General features: G+C 39.4%; 1 protein-coding gene across 1 annotated transcript; it reads right to left on the bottom strand.

Moving 5' to 3' along the window:
• Window positions 1-480: 480 nt before the first annotated feature.
• Window positions 481-18760, bottom strand: PLAA (phospholipase A2 activating protein). Its single transcript, XM_027708261.1, has 14 exons — window positions 18575-18760; window positions 16109-16302; window positions 15054-15154; window positions 14843-14963; window positions 14351-14518; window positions 13228-13363; window positions 12558-12727; window positions 10878-11035; window positions 9593-9812; window positions 8588-8656; window positions 6985-7056; window positions 6299-6400; window positions 3264-3428; window positions 481-1815 (listed from the first exon to the last, which is right to left on the bottom strand). Exons 1-14 carry the CDS (start codon window positions 18721-18723, stop codon window positions 1250-1252), a joined length of 2391 nt encoding a protein of 796 aa, XP_027564062.1. The 5' UTR covers window positions 18724-18760; the 3' UTR covers window positions 481-1249.
• Window positions 18761-18824: the final 64 nt, after the last annotated feature.

The following is an 18824-nucleotide window of genomic DNA, read 5'->3' as shown; positions in this document are numbered from 1 at the left end:
CCAGAACTCATGCGCCAGAAAAGCTTGCCCATTTTTTTTTCATGTTTTCCATTCTATTAGTCTAATGAAAAATGTAACTGGAACATTGATCATCTTCAGTTCATCTTAATTCTAAATCCAAATGTAGTGCAGGAGTAGTGGAAGATAACATTCCCCTTTGGAGCTGAACATCTTAGATCTGCTGGAATGAGCTGTAAAATATTATTTTCCCTTTTCACAGTCACCACAGTTATGAAGTTAAAGCTATTTCATAAAACTTGACTTTATATACATACAGTTTAGAATATTTCAGTTGTAAAGAACCTGTAATGATCTAGTCCAACCACCTGACCAAAAGTTAAGGACATTGTCCAAACGCCTCCTAAACACAGACAGACAAGGGGTACTGGCCACATCTAGGAAGCCTCTTCAAGCTTCTGCTGTTCAGTGTGTTCTCTGCACCTAAATTTTTCTCCCATTCTTCAAGATGGCTTTTCTTCCTTTTAATCATCTTGTATTTTACAGCATACTTTCTGGAGTAAGACACTTGCTATGAATTGGTGGGATATTCCTGTCCTTAAAATTTAAAAAGTCAGGTAAAAGCTTCCATAGAAGTTCGTGCTATTTTACAAGCTGCAAGATACAAACTTGTGAGTGAAGCACATCATCCATATGCAATCAGAGATTCTACCCCTCTAAAAGTCCCCTAGTTCTGGGTTAAAAAACAGTAAGAGTCACAAACAGCTAGCTTTCAAAAGGAAGTGGAGAAAAGCTGATGAAAAAATTCCTTACCAGGCTATTTGACAAGGGTTAATATTAACCAATGTTAACTAATAAGCTTGTGAAATGCACTATTGAACTTAAGAGTTCTCAGGACCCCTTCTCTGCTGACAAAAAGCAAGTCAAGAAACAGACTCATCATGCTGAAACAAAGAAATGTGGTTGGAGTGGGTGTCAGAGTTGACAGTCACTAAGTAACAGGCATTTCCTACCTTTCCATCTAGATGACCTGTAAGTACTGTGATGGTTTGATCTTGGTGATCTATTTTGATCTGAGCAATGTCAGGACTTGTTGAAAAGATCCTGTGCATCATACTCTTCAGAAAAGCAGTCAAATGACAAACAGTGAAAAAATTTTTATTTGCTCTGCATCTTGCAACAAATCAAGTGTAATTAATCCCCAGTATTTTCTCAAGTATAATCTGTCATAAAATATGAATAAAAGCGTCTTTTTTCTGCATACACTGTGCCTCCCAAGTGCTAAAAGTTATTATAGCAGATTAAGAACAAACCTACAGCATTCTTTTACTTTAGCTGGTTCCGATACAGAGGCATACTTTTTTATTTGAGAGTCAACTCCAAGAGACTTAGCTAATTGCACAGCATTTGTATCATCACTGATAAGCGTCCCAAGAGCCACAAGCAGTCTAAAAATGGCTTCAAGATCTTGAACAACTTCCATAACTGTGCTGATGACTGATAAACATTGAGCTTTTCCCTCAACGTTGTTGACTTTATGTAAACATACAGCATAGTTCAATGTCAGTGTGGCCAGCGCAATGTGGATGTTCTTATTATTGCCCGATTTAGTTTCTATTGCTTGTGTCATTATTTCATCCCTCTGTTCCATCATGAGCTTCTCGCCTGCATGGCTGACAAAACAATTGCAAAGAGCTCTAAGTGCCAACAGCTGGTTTGCTTGCTTTCCTTTAGGGTTCAGAAATTTAAGGAGAAGGACGATAAATTGTACATGCTCCTTTTCACTGCAGAAGTTTTCATTCACAGTGGGATGCCTGACAGACAATCTAAGAATGTCTAGGGCTGGAAAGACAATATCTAAGAAACAAAACAAAACAGAATTTTAGTATTAATATTGCATTTTGTGCAAATGTGCCAGTGAGTTTTCTTTCAGATACAGCCCTCAGCCCTGTAGCTTGGGGAACAGACAGTAACAGTTTGATGCAGAGACTCAGGTAAAGCACAAGTTGTTTGAAATTCATGAAGTTAAATATTGACAAATCCATTCTATTAACACTTACCATAAAAAAACCCATAACCTTTCATTTAGGATAAATACAGGGCTTTGCAGAAAATCTTAAATCTTTCCAAAAACTTTAATTGATAACACTGAAGGCAAATGTTTCTGAAAGCTTCTGACTAAGCATCCCTACATAGACAGCATCACTACAAAACTGCTTCCAGGGAAAAAAAAGACAGAAAAAATACTTTAATTACCTTCATTTCTGAGACAAAATTTGCAAAGAAAATAGAAAACAGGTCCTCAACTGATCAGCTGGAAATGATTTTAAGTAATCTGAACTAAAAGTTTGTTCAGTTGTATCCCCCCTTGTCTGATTTTTAAACATATCTGTCTCCTTGATCTACTACTGCTATCCCATGCTTATAATCAAAGCTGAACCTGCCTAACTACTTACTGAGGATTTTCCTTCAGATATGCAGAATCTTCAGAATTAATGCTTTGTACAACAGAAAGAGAGTCTGGAAAGTATGACATTAGCCATTACCATAGCTCCCAGCTATGCAAAACATACTTTGATTAAAGTGATGTTATATAATGACCACAAATTTTTAATACTAAAATGCCCTTCCAGCTAATTAATCTTGAACTCCATCTTCAAGAAAGCAGTTAATTTTAACCACATTTTTAGATACTTGTATATGCAATGTATGCTTTCTTTCCAGAATGTGCCTTAATAACCAAAATAGCCTTTCCAATCTATCACTGATGATGATACATTACTACATGGAATTATATCAACTCCACTTGCATTCATTCAGAACGTCATTTCACCAATGCAGTTTTGACCACATAGCCTAGAGCTTCTGTAACTTCTTCCTTTCTACCACATTAAAATAAGAGCTACTTTTTATATTTTTTTTTACATAATTTATAATTTCATCTCTCATTTGGTAAAAACATATGATCCCAAGCTCACACTTCCTCACCGTATTTCCAAACACTTTTGAGGATGACTCTGCTAATGAAATAACCATGACTGATGTTTATATCAAGTTTCTCCTTTATGTTTACTACTGTGCCAACAATGAAACCTGATAACCAACTATCAGTTTTGCCTCTGCTGCTGATCAGTGTTGTTAGCATCTGTTTATCATCTGTTTTCTACCTGTTTATCATCTGTTTTCTACCCGGGCTATCAAGTCTTTGAGACAGACTCTGTGTAATAAACAGCATAACAAGACTTTTTGTTCATGGTGAAGTGTTGATGAGATGACAGTACAAGAAGTTAACTGCAAGTGTCTACCTTCTGGCCAGTTAACTGCTCTCCATAAAGTCTGAAGTTGCTGTGCTGTAGGTGTTTCTGCAGAGGTGTTGCATGTTGCAGACAATAACTTTTCTAGGATTATCAAGTCATCTTCTGTAAGCTTATGTTCTTCAGCTGCTGTGCCATTAAGTTCCTTTAATTTGCCTGTAAAACCAAAAGAAGAGGCATGGCTTTCTGATAAGAGAACTTCGCAAATCAAGATCTTGAATGAAACACTACAAAAGGACTTTACAAACAAGTAACAACTACTGTAATTGGGGTTTTTTGGGGGGTGATGAATTTTTGAACACTTTTCCCAATTTCATAATTTTCTAATTTAAATTTTCAATTACCACAATGATTGCTACTACTAAATCCCCTCTAACAGTGCAACATAAAGATTCAAAATTTGTTGAAAATTTCAGAAAACGCCTACATAAAGAGAAAAATGCAGAAAATAACCACAAGACCATTAGAGCTTTCATAACAAATATGATTTCTTTTTTGCTCTTTTCTATTATTAGGTCATAGAAACAATTAAGAAACCATATGTCCTTAGTGTGATGACAGGTTTTGTATTTTTTCTTATTTAAGTTTTGTGATCATATTTTGCTTATGGCATTTCCTGTATTCAAACTTCATTGTGATTTAAAAATCCTAGTATTGGAAAATCCATTTTAATGTAATGGATCGACCGTTAAGGACCTGCCAATCATGGTTCTTCCAGACATAATGAGGGCCATGTCAATAAATACACAAACAGACAACATTACACCCTTTTGTTTCATAGTATGAACAAAAAAATCAACCATGGGCCCTCGTGAAAAAAAAAATATAATACAAACATTCATCTATTAAATCTCTCCCAGTCCAGCCATAATAATAATAATAATAATAATAATAATAATAATAATAATAATAATAATAATAATGGCCCATCTTTGCGAACGAAGATTTGGGGAAAGGTCTTTTTACCTTTCCAGCCTGCGCAATGGATTTTTTAGGTGAGACACAGCCTGCGCTGAACTGAGCCCGCCCTTTAATCCTAAGGTTCATCTGCCGGGGCCAAGCGAGCTTGGACAATGGCAGTGAGGTCCTCAGGACGTAGGTTTGTTTAGAGTGACCTTCTCATAGATGGATGGCCTCACAGGGCTAACGACCTCCATCTAGCCGGGAGACCGGGGAATCGAACCCAGGGTCGCAGCAGTGAGAGTCCTGCATGCTAACCACTAGGCCACCAGCCATAATATTTCCAAGTGTATTTAACCATGCACTGTTACAAAACTGCAGGGAAAACATAGTAAACCTAGTTTTCAGATTCTAAACTTCAAAAAACCAAACAGCCCACTAAGCCTGTGAGTAATACCGTTATCTTTCAAGAATACAGGATAGAAATAAACTGATGCAGTATGTTTTAAAGAATAAGTGAAAGTCTCTGCTTTGCTATAACATGAATGTCAGCCAGTCTTGCTGTTCTCCCTCTTAGGAAGTTCTGAACAAAATTTTACTGTAAATCTGTGGAAAACCAAGACCAGGCTAAATCTATTTACTAGCCAAAACCTCCAGGAAAAGTATCTAGTTTGTGAATCCCTTATCTCCTCCTTGAACAAATAACAGAGTGCAGCAAAATTCAGTGCAACAGGATAAGTCTAACTGAAGATTCTGACATTTTTTTTTAATCAGAAAATAAAACTTGAACAATATGTAAAAGAGCAATACCAAAGATAGAAGGCTCCAGAGAGATCTGACAGGCTTGAGTAGTAGACCCATGTGAGCCTCATGAAGTTCAACAAGGCCAAATGCAAGGTCCTGTACCTGTTTCAGGGTAATCCCAGACATGAATACAGACTGGGCTAAAAAGGGATGGAGAGCAGCAGTGGAAAGAAAGACTTGGGGGTAGTGGTTGATTAGAAGTTGGACACAACCCAGCAATATGTGCTCACAGCCCAGAAAGCCAACTGCATCCTGGGCTGCATAAAAAGCAGCGTGGCTAGCACAGCAACAGTGATGATTCTGCCCCTCTACTCTGCTGCCTGTGAGACCCCACCTGTAATGCTGCATCCACCTATGGGGTCCTCAGCACAAGAAAGACATGGATCTCTTGGAGTGGGTCCAGAGAAGGGACAAAAAAAGCAATCACAGGAATGGAAGAGCTCTACTATGAGGAAAGGCTGAGAGTTGGGGTTCTTCAGCCAGAGAAGAGAAGGCTCTGGGGAGACCCTGCTGTAGCCTTTCAATTCTTAACGGAGGCTTATGAGATAGGAGGAGACCTTTCATCGCAGCCTGTAGTGACAGGACAAGGGTTAATGCTTTTGAACTGAAAGAGACATCAGAACAATTTGCCCAGAGAAAATGTGAATGTCCCATTCCTATAAGTGCTAGAGATCAGGCTGAATGGAGCTTTGAGTAACCTGGTCTAGTCAAAGGTGTCCCTGCCCATGGCAGGGAGATTGAACTAGATAATCCTTAAAGGTCCCTTCCAAACCAAACCATTCTATGATTCCATGGCTGTAAAGCCAGGAGCTTGCCCTCTTCAGATGCTGGATAAAGGTGAACATATACTTTTTCTAAAAACCAGAGTCTCTTGTTTCTAAGTTTCCTCATCAGACTAACTAGACAGCTAAACGTTTTCAAGGTCTGTGTATAAAAGGGAGATAAAGAATTGAGTTTTAATATCTTCAAGGCAGATACACTGTGAGTGCCATGATGATGTGACAAATAATTTTACAAAACGCTTATAGAAATATACAGAAACAAACTGGTGACAAAAAAGGTAGAGATTCTATGGAAACAAAAATACAAGGCAATGGAAAGGAAAGAAGGCGCATTCTGTATTAGGTAAAAGTTCCTGTGAAGTACTCATACTTCTAAGCCTTCAAATACATGCACCAATAAAATGATGAATGCAATTTTAAAAGGTCAAAACCAAGAAACCTTAGGAAAGCTATGGGAAATTACTTAGGTTTGTTAAAAGCTCAAATGTCAAGTTACTTCAAACAAATAAAAAAAGTCATCCTTGATAATAAAACACTGACCCAGTATCTGCGTAGGATTGGCCTGGTCAAAGGTGACAGCATCCTTCTTCGGAAAATAAATATTTTCAGCTTTAGCTGCAGCTGACTGGTAGGCACCCATTCCTACAGAAAGGCAATACAGAGCATTCAACAGCGCATCAAAGTGTCTAACAGAGAACAATATCCTAGAAGTAATTCTCTACTGCTGAATGTCACTCAGAAAAAAACCTTCTGTGAAAAAAATGAACATTTATGCAAATAGTTGTCTTTCCTTACATTATTTTTAAATTCAAGGTTTAAAACTTAAAGCAATACCTTCACAAACTGTCCTCTCCTCATGTAAAAACTTACAAGTTTAAATTATTAACAGTGATTTCTTAATTATGCGAACTAAATACACAGTCATTCATAGGAATGGGTGTGGGAACAAACTGAGTCAGATGCACCTGCATTCAGTTAAGTTAGAATCAAAAAGGAGTATTTAGGCCTTGACCATGTTTTGATAAAGAGCTTATGTACCTAATTCCTGCATGTAAAGCAAGGCTCTGTTATCCATATTTTCTGAATAATTTCCAGAGAATAAGCAGCTTCAGTCTGCTCATTATTTTTAATAAAGTATAAATTTGCATCAATGCAGAATTCACGTCAGAAGAAGAAACAAAACAAAAGATCAGGAATGTTTTTCATTGGCAGACATCATCTCTTACCTGTATATGGATCAACTCCACCCACTGGAGCTCCTGCATTTGATGCTGAACCAGGAACATAGCGACCAGCACCTAAACAAAGATGTTAAGTTTTTTAAACACCACCACTGGTACAGAGGTAATGTATACCTGTATTTAGTTACTAGTTTTCAAAAATCACTATTAAAGGGATTATTTTGCACTAAAGGAATTATAAAAAAAATCTTCAACACTTCTTTAAGGATTAAATCTATGCCTGTGTGTGAGGATGTTGGTGATGATAGTATTCACTAGCTAAGTGAGACACAAATGGAAGACACTGACATGGTCTCTGGCACCCAGAGGAGCAAAGGCCCTCAGCACGGCAGGTACTTATCCACGACAAGCTCCAGCAGGAGGGCACTGCTCAGACCTGCTCTCTATGTGCATGGGGCCCGAAGTGGCCTCTCCTGTGGGAGGTGGACTCTCCTTTGTGGCACTGAGGCCTCAGGGGAGACCTCCACCTGCAGAGACCACAGACAGAGCCACACAAAGCACGGGAGAAGAGATCGCTGGACAACAAAGTAGAGTAAGAACAGAGAAAGACTGCCAAGATGGGGAAGGCTGAAGGCTGTGGGTTTTGGCAACAGCATGAAGGCTTCAGCTCTACCTGTAGATCTGCAACTGCAGAACAGGCAGTGCCCTGGCACTGGTTAGGAAAAACACCCAGCAGGTGTTTCCCCAGGAGAAAGGCAAGTGACAGTGACAGGAGGCAGAGTATCCTCCTGCAGGGTATGGAGGCACCCACTACTGACACAGGAGTATGTCTCCAGATATCTTGGGATAGGCTTGGATCCAGGATGCCAGAGAGACATTACCAAGACTGTTACCCTGCTACACTCTTCCACACAGCCGTCAATGGTATTGCCAAGGAAGTCCTGGATAGTATCAAGGGCGATTAGAGCGCCCTGGGAGCAAGAGTGAAGGGCCCAGGTGGTACTTCTTTGATGCTCTCAACAAAGCAAAATTGCTTGAATAGAAACGGATTCATCACGTAGGTCAGCAGCTCAGTGCATGGCTGGTTTTGCTGGCAGAGCTTTGGCATTTATTGACTACAGGACCTTCAAGGAGCAAGAGCTACTTATCGCAGATGGGGTAAGTCTGAAAAAGCACGGCTGCAATTGGAGATGCCTTTGCAAACAAGCAAAGTTTGTTTGTAAAAAGCTATCAATAGCTTTTTACAATAGCTATCCCAGTAAGGATCTAGGGTGCATAGTACTTATAAAAATCATGTAATAAGAAAAAGTGAATGACAATGAAAATAGAGAACTATCTTTATGAACATATCCATTTCTGTGTTGTCCTTGCATATGGATTTTTGCAAAACAAAAGGTTTATGTCCTTACCCTTCTGCTGTAGAGAGCAGAGTGACATGAGGCAGAACAGACAGCAGAGGGCTCTCTGCTACTGAACAGATCTCCATATGCTTTGACAGTGGCAGAGCCCACCTTACCAGGCAGTCCCACACTACTGCCCCAGAGAGCTGCAAGAAATGGCCATCTAGAGCTGAACATGGAATGCAACTGAACACGATTAAAACAGGCATCTTACATGCTAACCAGACAAATTATGAATTTTACATTACCTGTAAATGGATCTGCCCCAGGTATTGTATTCGATCCAGATGAAGAGCCTGGAACATAACGTCCAGCACCTAGTGAGACAGCAAGAAAACCAGTGACTATTAAACACAGCTTGATGTTATTCAAATGTCAGTTCTTTTCAGCCAGAAGTAGTTCAAAAATAAAGCCAAACATCATATATGTCTTGTTTATTGTGGCATTATAGGAAATCTGATCCAATCCCCTGATGCAAACAAATTCTTCCATGCTAATTGAGTCAGAAGTTTGTTTTCTGGGGCATACATGCTATATACTTGGACATAGCCAAATCAAAGGCCAGACTGGAGCGAGTCCAAAGAAAGGTAATGAAGCTGGTGAAGGGTCTGGAGCGCATGTCCTGTGAGGAGTGACTTAGAGAGCTCAGGGTGTTTAGCCCGCAGACAAGGAGGCTCAGGGTGGACCACATTGCTCTCTACAGCTACTGAAAGGAGGTTGTAGAAAGGTGGGGGTTGGTCTGTTTTTCCAGGTAACAAGTGATAGGATGAGAGGAAATGGCCTCAAGTTGCACCAGAGGAGGTTTAGATTAGATATAAGTAAAAGTTTTCTACTGCAAGGGTTGTCAGGCACCAGAATAGGCTGTTCAGGAAAGTGGTAGAATAATCAACCTGAAAGCATCCAAGAAACATGTGGATATGGCACTTGGGGATATGCTGTAGTGGTGAACACAAGTGCTAAGTTAATGGTTGGACTCAATATTCTTAGAAGTCTTTTCCAACCTTAACGATTCTCTGATTCTCTGACAGTGAGGTGATTTAAAACTGACTGAACAATCAGGCCCAGAGGGTGGTGATCAGTGGCAAAACATCTAGTTGGAAGCCAGCCACTACCCTGGGGTCAGTACTGCGTCCACTCCTTTTCCACACCCTCATTAATAATCTGGAAGATCAGAGTACACTCTCAGCGAGTTTGCTGAAGACACAAAACTGGGAGGAGTGACTGATGTCATCATTTAAGTTTAAAATTTTTACCTGTAAATGGATCTGAAAATTGAGCACTTGAACTTAACAGTGTTTGCCCCTTAGTGTTGTCCATAATAAACTTCGCCACCTGATCCAGAAACATAGGATTTAGATCATTCTTTTGCAGGAAGTTGTATGCACTCAGCCAAGGATCATCAGTGATGTTATACGGCAGTTTGTAGGAAGGCCCATTTTCATTTACATCAATAGTGAAAACATAGTCATACTCCTTTAAGAGGAATAAAAAAAAAAGCAAATTACAAGTTTGACAGCATTCTTTACAAAAAGATGTATCAAATGTAGACTAATAACTGCCGAGGGATAAGCCTAAAAACTGTAACACTGTGATGTTTCAATAGCAGTGATACTGCAGAATGTATCAATAATACTCTCTACAGAGATTGCAAGTAAACATTTGCTGACTCTGGTAAACACTACTTAGCACGAGCCAGAACATCAGTGTGTTATCAAGAATGTTGCTACGCTAAATCCAAAACACACAGCACTGTACCAGATGCTAAGAAGAATATGAACTCTGTCTCAGCCAAAAATCACAAAAAACTTAAACCTGTAGTTTCCAGACTTCTCAGTCTCAAGAAGACTGGAGTAAAACAACATATCATGATAACGTTTGTGTAGATATGTTACAAAATAACAGATGTACCACATAACTCTCATGGACAGCTCTGGCTGCCTGAAAAGCTACAGGGAAGTCAGATGCCTCAAAAAACTTCAGTCTTAAAAGCACACTTCTAATACTAAAAAACTACAACTTTCTAAGATTCTAACTTTCAAAACATGTGAGTGAGAAAATTTGTATCTCTGAGGCATTTTTTCTGCCCCTGACAGACTTTTCTGTGTATATTTCAGTAAAGGAAACATTTTCCAGCTATCTTTAAGTTCTTTGGTTACTACAGAGGAGGGGTACAGAAAGCCCAGTACCTAATATTTTAGGTAAGCCTTGCATTTTAAGTTGTATGGTTCACTTCCTTTGGAAAGGAAATTAACTTCTGAAGTTATTAACAATAAATACAATAGAACTTGATCATTCCTCTACTACTAGTTTCTCCAAAATAATTTGTCTTCGTTGGCTTACTCATTTTACAAAATGTGTTTCAGAAGTAATGAAGCAAGTAGTACTTATACTTCTACCTCTGAGATCAAGGATGACAAGAAAGTAGAAACAAATACCTATTTTCTACATTATATTTTATCTGAACAAAGACCGGAATAGATTTTAATGGGAAATTCAGTATTTTACTTAGGAAGGAATACAACTTAAGTCTGCATATACCTTTCCTTCAAATAAAACTTTTCCAGATGTTTGTTGTGTGGCTCCGGAAGAACCAACAACATCACCAATCTTTATCCATCTTCCTTCACTAACACTCCATTGATATGCTTCTACTTTACCATTATCTTTAATAAGCCGTGTCTGTCCATCTCTTGTTCCTGTAGACAGAGTACAAGAGTTTGAACAATTTCAAGAACACAATTTATTTTAGGAAAGTCTTTGAATAGTGCTTAGCATTAAAAATGAAAAAAATAGTTCAACAACATGTAAAGTCACAGCACTGAAACTAAGTAGATGCATGTCATGGTTTAACCCCAGACGGCAACTAAGCACCACTCAGCCCCTCACTCACTCCCCTCTTGACTGGGATCAGAAGAGAATTGGAAGAGTAGAAGTGAAAATATGTGGGTTGAGATACAGTTTAATAGGTAAAGCAAAAGCGACGTGCACAAGCAAGGCAAAACAAGGAATTCATTCACCACTTCCCATGGGCAGGCAGGTGTTCAGCTGTCTCCAGGGAAGCAGGGCTCCATCATGATTAACAGTTACTTGGGAAGAAAAATGCTATCACCAAAATCCCCCCCTTCCTTCTTCCCCCTAGTCTATATCCTGAGCATGATGCCATGTGGTATGGGATCTCTCTTGGGTCATCTGGGGTCAGCTGTCCTGGCTGTGACCCCTCCAGGCTCCTTGTGCACTCCCTTGCTGGTGGGGTGGGGTGAGGAGCAGCAAAGGCCTTGGCCCTGCGTAAGCCCTGCTCAGCAGGAATGAAAACATCCCTGTGTTATCTACACCATTTCCAGCACAAATCCAAAAAACGGCCCCGTACTAGCTCCTATTGGAGATAATTTCTCCCAGCCAAAACCAGCACAAAACTACACATCACAGCAAGAATAGCAGGTATCTTGACAACAGCATTTACAGTTATGGTAATGGTATCTGTCGCCAGACTAACTTGCAAAACCAATCCTTACTTAGGTCAAGTATTTCAAAAGTTTATCATTTCCTCAGTGAGATGACAACCAAGAAAGGTGATACTCTCCCCTGGTCTTAACTAGATGCAAAGTTCCACATGGTTGTAAGATTTCCACTTGCTTATCAGAGCCAAGGGTTGAAATCACTGGTTACTTCACCTTCGGAAAAAGTATTTGTCTATTTTAGAGTAATGTTTACTACTGCTTCTACTGCATTCTCATGAATCTCCTGAGTACCTAGAAAGTGTGAACTGAGTTAATGAAAACTATCTTTCAAGCCAAAAGCTAAAGCAGAAAATTTGCACGTAATGCTTATTTTAGGAAAAAAAAATTCCACATTCAGTAGTCCCTTTGCAAAATACCTGACTCATATACTGTTGGTACAGCTGGCAGAACAGATCCAAAATATCTTGAATACATTGCAGCATCCTGAATTCCATCTTTTTCTAAATTATCCCATAAAAGAAATATTTTTTTACCATTCTAGTCTACCAAAAAAACCCCAACAAACAAACAAACAAAGAAAACCCCTAGAGTCTTGCATCCAAAAGAATCAGTAGAATTAGTAGAGCAAAATTAAGCTGTTTCCTTCAGCAACCCTACTGAAAGTGATTAAAGCCTTAATTTTGGAAACTATTAAAAGTTTCAATACCTCAGAACCAAGACTTGGAGGCATCTCTAAAATCACAGAAGTACACTAACTTACCAGGATCCTTAAGATGTTCTCTTCCAGGAAGGTCATCAGCATTAATATCTCCTAAATCCCCAGTTTTAGGGTCAATGGATGCCTGGGAAAGCTCATTTTCAAAAGCTTGAATCTCCTCAGCACTTGCTGTACGTTCCAAAGACTCTGTAAACACTCTTATAATTCCATCACTGAATGGAAAGAAAACATTCAATCAGAAATAGGATTTTAAATATCACGATCATTACATAAATTGGCGACTTCTACATCAAAAGAAACCATCACTACTTTTAATTACTCCTCTCAATTATTCTTATGGAAGGAATTCACTGTCATGCTAAAACCACCCAGAGAAGGAATCAAGCAGCTAACCCTGTCTTCAATATAATTTTAAAATCAAGATATGATATGCTTATCAAAAATATTCTTAACACAGTATTTATACGTTTATTCTCTGTCCATTCATGGTTTACCACATCTCCAAAGAATTCACTCTACCTCTCTGAGTCACATAAAAAATATTACATTTTGGATGAAGTATAACACATGTTTAAATTTAACACATACACACACATTTTGATGGCTGCATTTTTAAACAGAAATGAAATTGACACTCAAAGTGATGTTTTCAATTTCATCAAGGACTTGCAGATTTGGATCTACAAATATATTGAGAATAAAATCTGGGTACCTTGCACCAACTACGATGTCACCATTGTCCAACACACAGCAGCACCACACAGACTGAGCTGGGAGTCTGATTGTTTGAGCACATTCCCCTTGTTTCCAGATTCTAAGAGATCTATCCTCTCCAGTAGTCACAAAATCTGAAAACAAAAAAATATAAAAACTTTTAAAGTATATTTTTAGCATCCTGTGATACTAGATGCCATTCTGCAACTGGGTATCTAAAAATTAGAACAGTAAAAGAACCTTTCTACAATTTAACACTTCTCTCAATTGCAAGAAGAGAGCAACAGGAAAGCCACTTCTAATTTGTCTTGTCAAGTGCATAAATTGCAAACTACACACCAAGGCAGGGAATGCAATTATGCCCAAAACAAACAAAGATCTCTTCCTCCTTTCAAGAGTTAAACGATTTTGTAATCATCACTGTTTCATCTTGCACTTAATTTGCACAGTTTCACATTTGTTTTAAATTGAGTTTTGGATGGTAAGCCTGCTTTTTAAAAATACATGCATAAAGCACTCTCAAAAGTCTACAACTCCTCAATAAGGAATTCTAAGGCATAGGAAGTTTACAATATACGCATCCACTTATATACATGCACTTTACCTGCTGAACAAATGCACAAGTGTCCCATACACCACACAAAGGTCACTGACTTGGAATTTCTTCTGCAACTGTTTGCAACAGTTAGTTCTAAACCTCTAATTCTGAAAACAAATGTAATTTAGCCTCATACATAAAATTCTTAACCTAAACTATTTATAATGCACATTGTGGAATTATGTAAATTTACATTATGTCAAACTGGCAAGCCACACATTACTGTTTTACTCCTCTGCAAGAGTGCTGAAACACAGGTGGCAACTTAGACAACAGTCTTGCCTATTGCTTCACCCAAGTTTCACTTCAGGCTTCATTTAGCCCTAACCCAGGACCTTTTATCCCACATACTACCAGAGCAACTCTGACACAGGTGTGATTTGGAGTCAATCACAGCACTTCTTAAAATCTATTTACTCTAGATGTAAGAAGTAAATTAAACACTACCTGAGTTCTTCAACAACAGAACACCCACCCTGTCACTGCATTTCACGTTGGGTAATAGTCACAAAAGTAACCCTACCTTTACATCGAGGGAAAACAGAGATGCTGTATATGTAATTTGTGTGTCCATAGTACACCTGCAGACATTCTCCAGATATCTGCCATCTTCGAACACTAGCATCATTAGCACAGGAAAGGAATTCTGTTTCACTGAGAATAGCTAAACCTCTCACACAATCTTCATGTCCTTTATAAAAGAAAGGAAAAATTTAATGCAGTTTTTCTCTCTGTTAGCAGCAGTACACCATTTCTATTTAGCTCACATCTAAATCCAGGCAACAAATCTTCATTATGGGAGGAGTTAAAAAAAAAATTGCTCACAATTCTCGTAAAAATCTTATTCTTTTAAAAACCATGTGACTTCTGAGCATACAACTTCAGAGACTTTAAAAATCCTGCCCAAGTATTGTTCAATTTATCCATGGTTTTGTAAGGTTTTAATGTTTTGTTTTTTTCTCTTTTTAAAAGAATACATTACCCTAATGAAATTATCAACTACAGCAACATTTACCAGTGAATGTTCTTTCACATCTGCCTGCCTTCCACAGTTTTATAGTTTTGTCAGCTGAACCAGTCAACATTAATCCCTGTTCAGGAAGTATTTTCACTGCCCATATTGCAGCTGTGTGACCCTGCAAAAAACTCGACATTGTTAGACTTGTCAGACTGTCAGAATCAAATTCAGAGTACTCATTTTATATTCATGTAGAGGAACTTCATACCTGTAATGTCATCATACATCTGTCATTCAACCACACCTTGGCTGTTGTATCCCATGATCCACTTAATAATGTGCCAAATTTCCCCGATGAAAGGCTGCAAACTGGAACGAACATTCAAGTCAGAACTGACAAGTGTCCTGCATTGCCACAAATCTCATGCCAGCAATTTAAAGAGATTTACTTAAGGAGATTTACTTGGTATCAATAGCATATTTAGTGTTGAGGAGTCTGGGGAACTATAGTTGCACTGCAACCTAGAAAGAAGTTGCTTCAAAATCTCTCAACTTTAGGTTACAAAATCTGAAATATTTTTGCCATTCATATTTTTAAATTTCTTTTAGTATCAGACCTCTTCTCCTCAGATCAGAATATGATGACAAACAGGTTAGATAACTAGTCAAGATATAGAATTAATGCAAAGGTTTAAGTTTTAAGGTGTCAGAGAAAACCAAGTTTTCAGCAACAGGTGTTAATTTGTGTCCTCAAGAAACAAGATTTTGTAAAAAAAAAAAAAAAAAGTAGTTTGCTTGGAAGGCAAACTACTACCACCAAGAAGCTGTGGTAACATTTAAAGATTCAGTAAAAAGATCATCTGCAAATGCTCCAGTAACCCAGTATAAAACTACATATTTAAAGCACCAATTAATATTACATCCCTATCTAAATAGTAAAATGGGCAGAGAAAGTTTATTTAGGAAGCTGACTTTCTCTGCTTCTATCAGCTTTGACATAAAAATTAAGCTTAATACATGAAGAAACAACTGCTTCTTAAAAATGCAGCCCTTGGCAAAAGGGTAATCATTCTGTACATTGCCATGAGTTCACATATGCAGTAAAAGTACAAACATTCATCAAGATAAACTTGGAAGTCCTTGCAATGAATGGTCATTGCATGAATTAAAATTATAAAATCCTGTTTGAAGAGGCCATAACTGTTTGCTACATTATGTACCAAATAAATCAAAATTGAATTTTATAAATTCAACTTAATTTCCTCTCTAATAAATCATGTTAACTTTCATGTAAAAAACCTCCAAAATAAGATTACTACATACCTGTGTTTTTATGACCCTTAAGGACGTAAAGAGGAGCTGTGCTGTCAACTGTAAAAATGCAAATATTATGATCATTGCCACCAGTTGCAATCAGTCCACGAGGATAGAGGTCACTTGGAGGTATGATGCACACACAAGATACAAAATTTGAGTGGCCACTCATACAGTGCATTTCAGTAAAACCCCTGTTAAGACTGAACATACAAGACAATCAGTTCAGAGTCATGACAGAAACAATCCTTTATTTAAGTAAATACAACTCTTGAATTAATAACTATGCTTGCATTGTGCTAAATAAATACTATGGATGGCCTAGAAGGAATGAAAAACCTAAGAGAAATATTATATCCCAGCATTCCTACCCAGTAGCCAATACTTAAAGCTCTACACTTCTTTTTCAGTAGTGGTAGGCTTGAAAAGACTTAAGTTTTCGTTTTCCTTGCTCACTGGCAAACATTATGCCAAATGTGATCAGAAACAGTAACAGTTTGCCTTTACTAAATCTTTCGCTGTCTTAAGACTCATATATGTATCCCAATACAAGCTACAGTAACAGAGCACACAAATGAAGAAAGTCTACTGCTTGCCAAATCTATTAACTGGCTCTTCATGAGGAGCACTGTAGAGGTTTAATAGTTAAATAGATCATAACTGATTTAAGCAGCACCCTCACTTCTTCACCCTGAGTGAAACAATAGTTATAGACTAACTGGAAGAAGCTACTTATTCCCATAGAATAAACATACAGGTTGTGGTGTTGTGTGCTTGTTTTGGTTTGTTTAATCTTTTTTCTCTTCTGTGATTGTTTCCCCACCCTCAAAAAACATATCACACTGTCATCCTTCAAAGTCTAATGCTTGGAAAGCTTGATATATGTAAGGAAATCATTACATTCTTTTAAATTCTAAAATATCTGCTGAAGGTACAGTGAACAAGTGAAAGCAACACATCTTCCTAGCAAACCTAAACAATAAAACCAGTATACAGCAGTGTGCTTACCCACTGAACCCTGGCTACTGTAATCCCCAAGTCTTCAGGGCAGAGAAAGATAATCATTACCAACACTATAACTCCACATAAGTTACTCATGTCTTCCTCACAGAGTCCTCAAAAATTATGGGGTAGAATTAGACTTCCTTTTCTGCTGCAAATTTCTGTGCAATTTAACAACTTCTTTCCTTTGTGATGAGAGATTTAACAAGACACACTTAATGAGATTAGTCTTCCTTCACCTCGGTTGCAGAGCTCAGTATAATGACACATGTAAGCTTTCAGGAAATTTGCCAATCATCTCTTTTACTGGAAGGCAGTGAAGCTGCCTAGCAGCTTCAGAATGCAGTTCACAATTTGAAACTACAGTCAGAAGAGGAGGTACATCCTGTCTCTTCCAGCAATAGCCTGCATCTCCACTCTCTGCAAAGCACATTGCTTAGCAGTGCTGCTTCTGGTCACAGTGATATCCTGCAAAATTCACTTTGTGAATTCAACACAACAAATTCAGTAGCAGACAACCCTGTGCAACATGAATATCAAAAAACTTAATGTGTTTTTCATTTTTCAATGCCCTTGTGTATTTAAACTTTCTGTGCAGTTTTTTGTTCATATTTCACATTATGTTCAAAGAAGTTTGCTCAGCAAGGACAAGAAAAGATGGGTTTTTTTAAAACACTCAAAGCATACCACCTCACTGGCAAAACTTAGCAGGAATACTTTGGCATTGAATACCATGAGGTGGAAACACCATTATTAACACCACCCGGAAAAAGATGCCCAGATTTATTGGCATTGTTATCATACGCAAAGCAAGCTGGAACATTGACCTACTGCTAACTGCTTAAACACATAAAACCTCCCTCACAGCAGGCATGCAAAAGTTGGTGCTGTTCAGTCTAGAGAAGAGAAGGCTGTGTGGAGACTTGACAGCAACCTTCCAGTGTCTGAAGGGGCCTACAGGGAAGCCAGAGAGGGACTGTTCATCAGGAACTGTAGTGACAGAAAAAGGAGTAATAGGTACAGATTGAAAGAGGGGAAATTTAGGTTAGAGATACAGAAAGAATTCTTTACTCTCAGGGTGGTGAGGCACTGGAACGGGGTGGTCACGCAAGTTGTGGATGCCCCATCCCTGGAAATGTTCAAGGCCAGGCTGGATGGGGCTTTGAGCAACGTGGTCTAGTGAAAGGTGTCCCTGCGCATGACAGGGAGGATAGGACCAGGTGATCTTCCTTCCAACCCCTTCTCATCCATGCAAGCAAGAATGCCACCCACGGGCGCCTCCAGAACAGGTTCCCTCCGCCCGCCGTCTCCCCCGGCCCCGCCGGTTCAGCCGCCAGCCCCTGGGGGGGTCACGGCCGCGGAGACCACCCCGGCGGGGCTCGGGCGGCTCCCCGGCGGCGCCACCTCCGCGCCCTCCTCCCCGCGGGGCGCCGTCCGGAGCGGGCCCGCCCAGCGCCGCGGCCCCGCACTCACCCGTCCGGGGCCCAGAGCCGCGCCGTCCGGTCCCGCGAGACGGACACGAAGCCGCCCTGCGGGAAGAGGCCGCGGGTGAGGCCCCGCACGTCCTGGCCATGCCCCAGGAGGGAGCAGCGCAGCCGGAACGCGCCTCCCTCGCCCGCCATGGCGGCAGCGCCCGCCTGACACAGCACGGCCGCGCGCCGGAACCCGCGCCGGAAATGCTGTCACAGGGCGCGCCTCTTGGGCTCCCTGGGACTCCATGTCC

This window comes from Neopelma chrysocephalum, unplaced genomic scaffold (genome assembly GCF_003984885.1).
Source record: "Neopelma chrysocephalum unplaced genomic scaffold, ASM398488v2 Primary Assembly neopelma1_95854, whole genome shotgun sequence".
Taxonomy (NCBI): Eukaryota; Metazoa; Chordata; class Aves; order Passeriformes; family Pipridae; genus Neopelma; species Neopelma chrysocephalum.
This window is presented reverse-complemented; position numbering and strand designations above follow the sequence as displayed.

Coding starts and splice junctions, on each gene's coding strand:
- PLAA (XM_027708261.1), bottom strand. CDS start 18,723: ATGGCGGGCGAGGGAGGCGCGTTCCGGCTGCGCTGCTCCCTCCTGGGG. Junction 13,364..14,350: donor TGTTTTCCCTCGATGTAAAG/GTAGGGTTACTT, acceptor TTTTGTTTTCAG/ATTTTGTGACTACTGGAGAG. Junction 8,657..9,592: donor ATTTTCAGATCCATTTACAG/GTAAAAATTTTA, acceptor CTGTCTCACTAG/GTGCTGGACGTTATGTTCCA.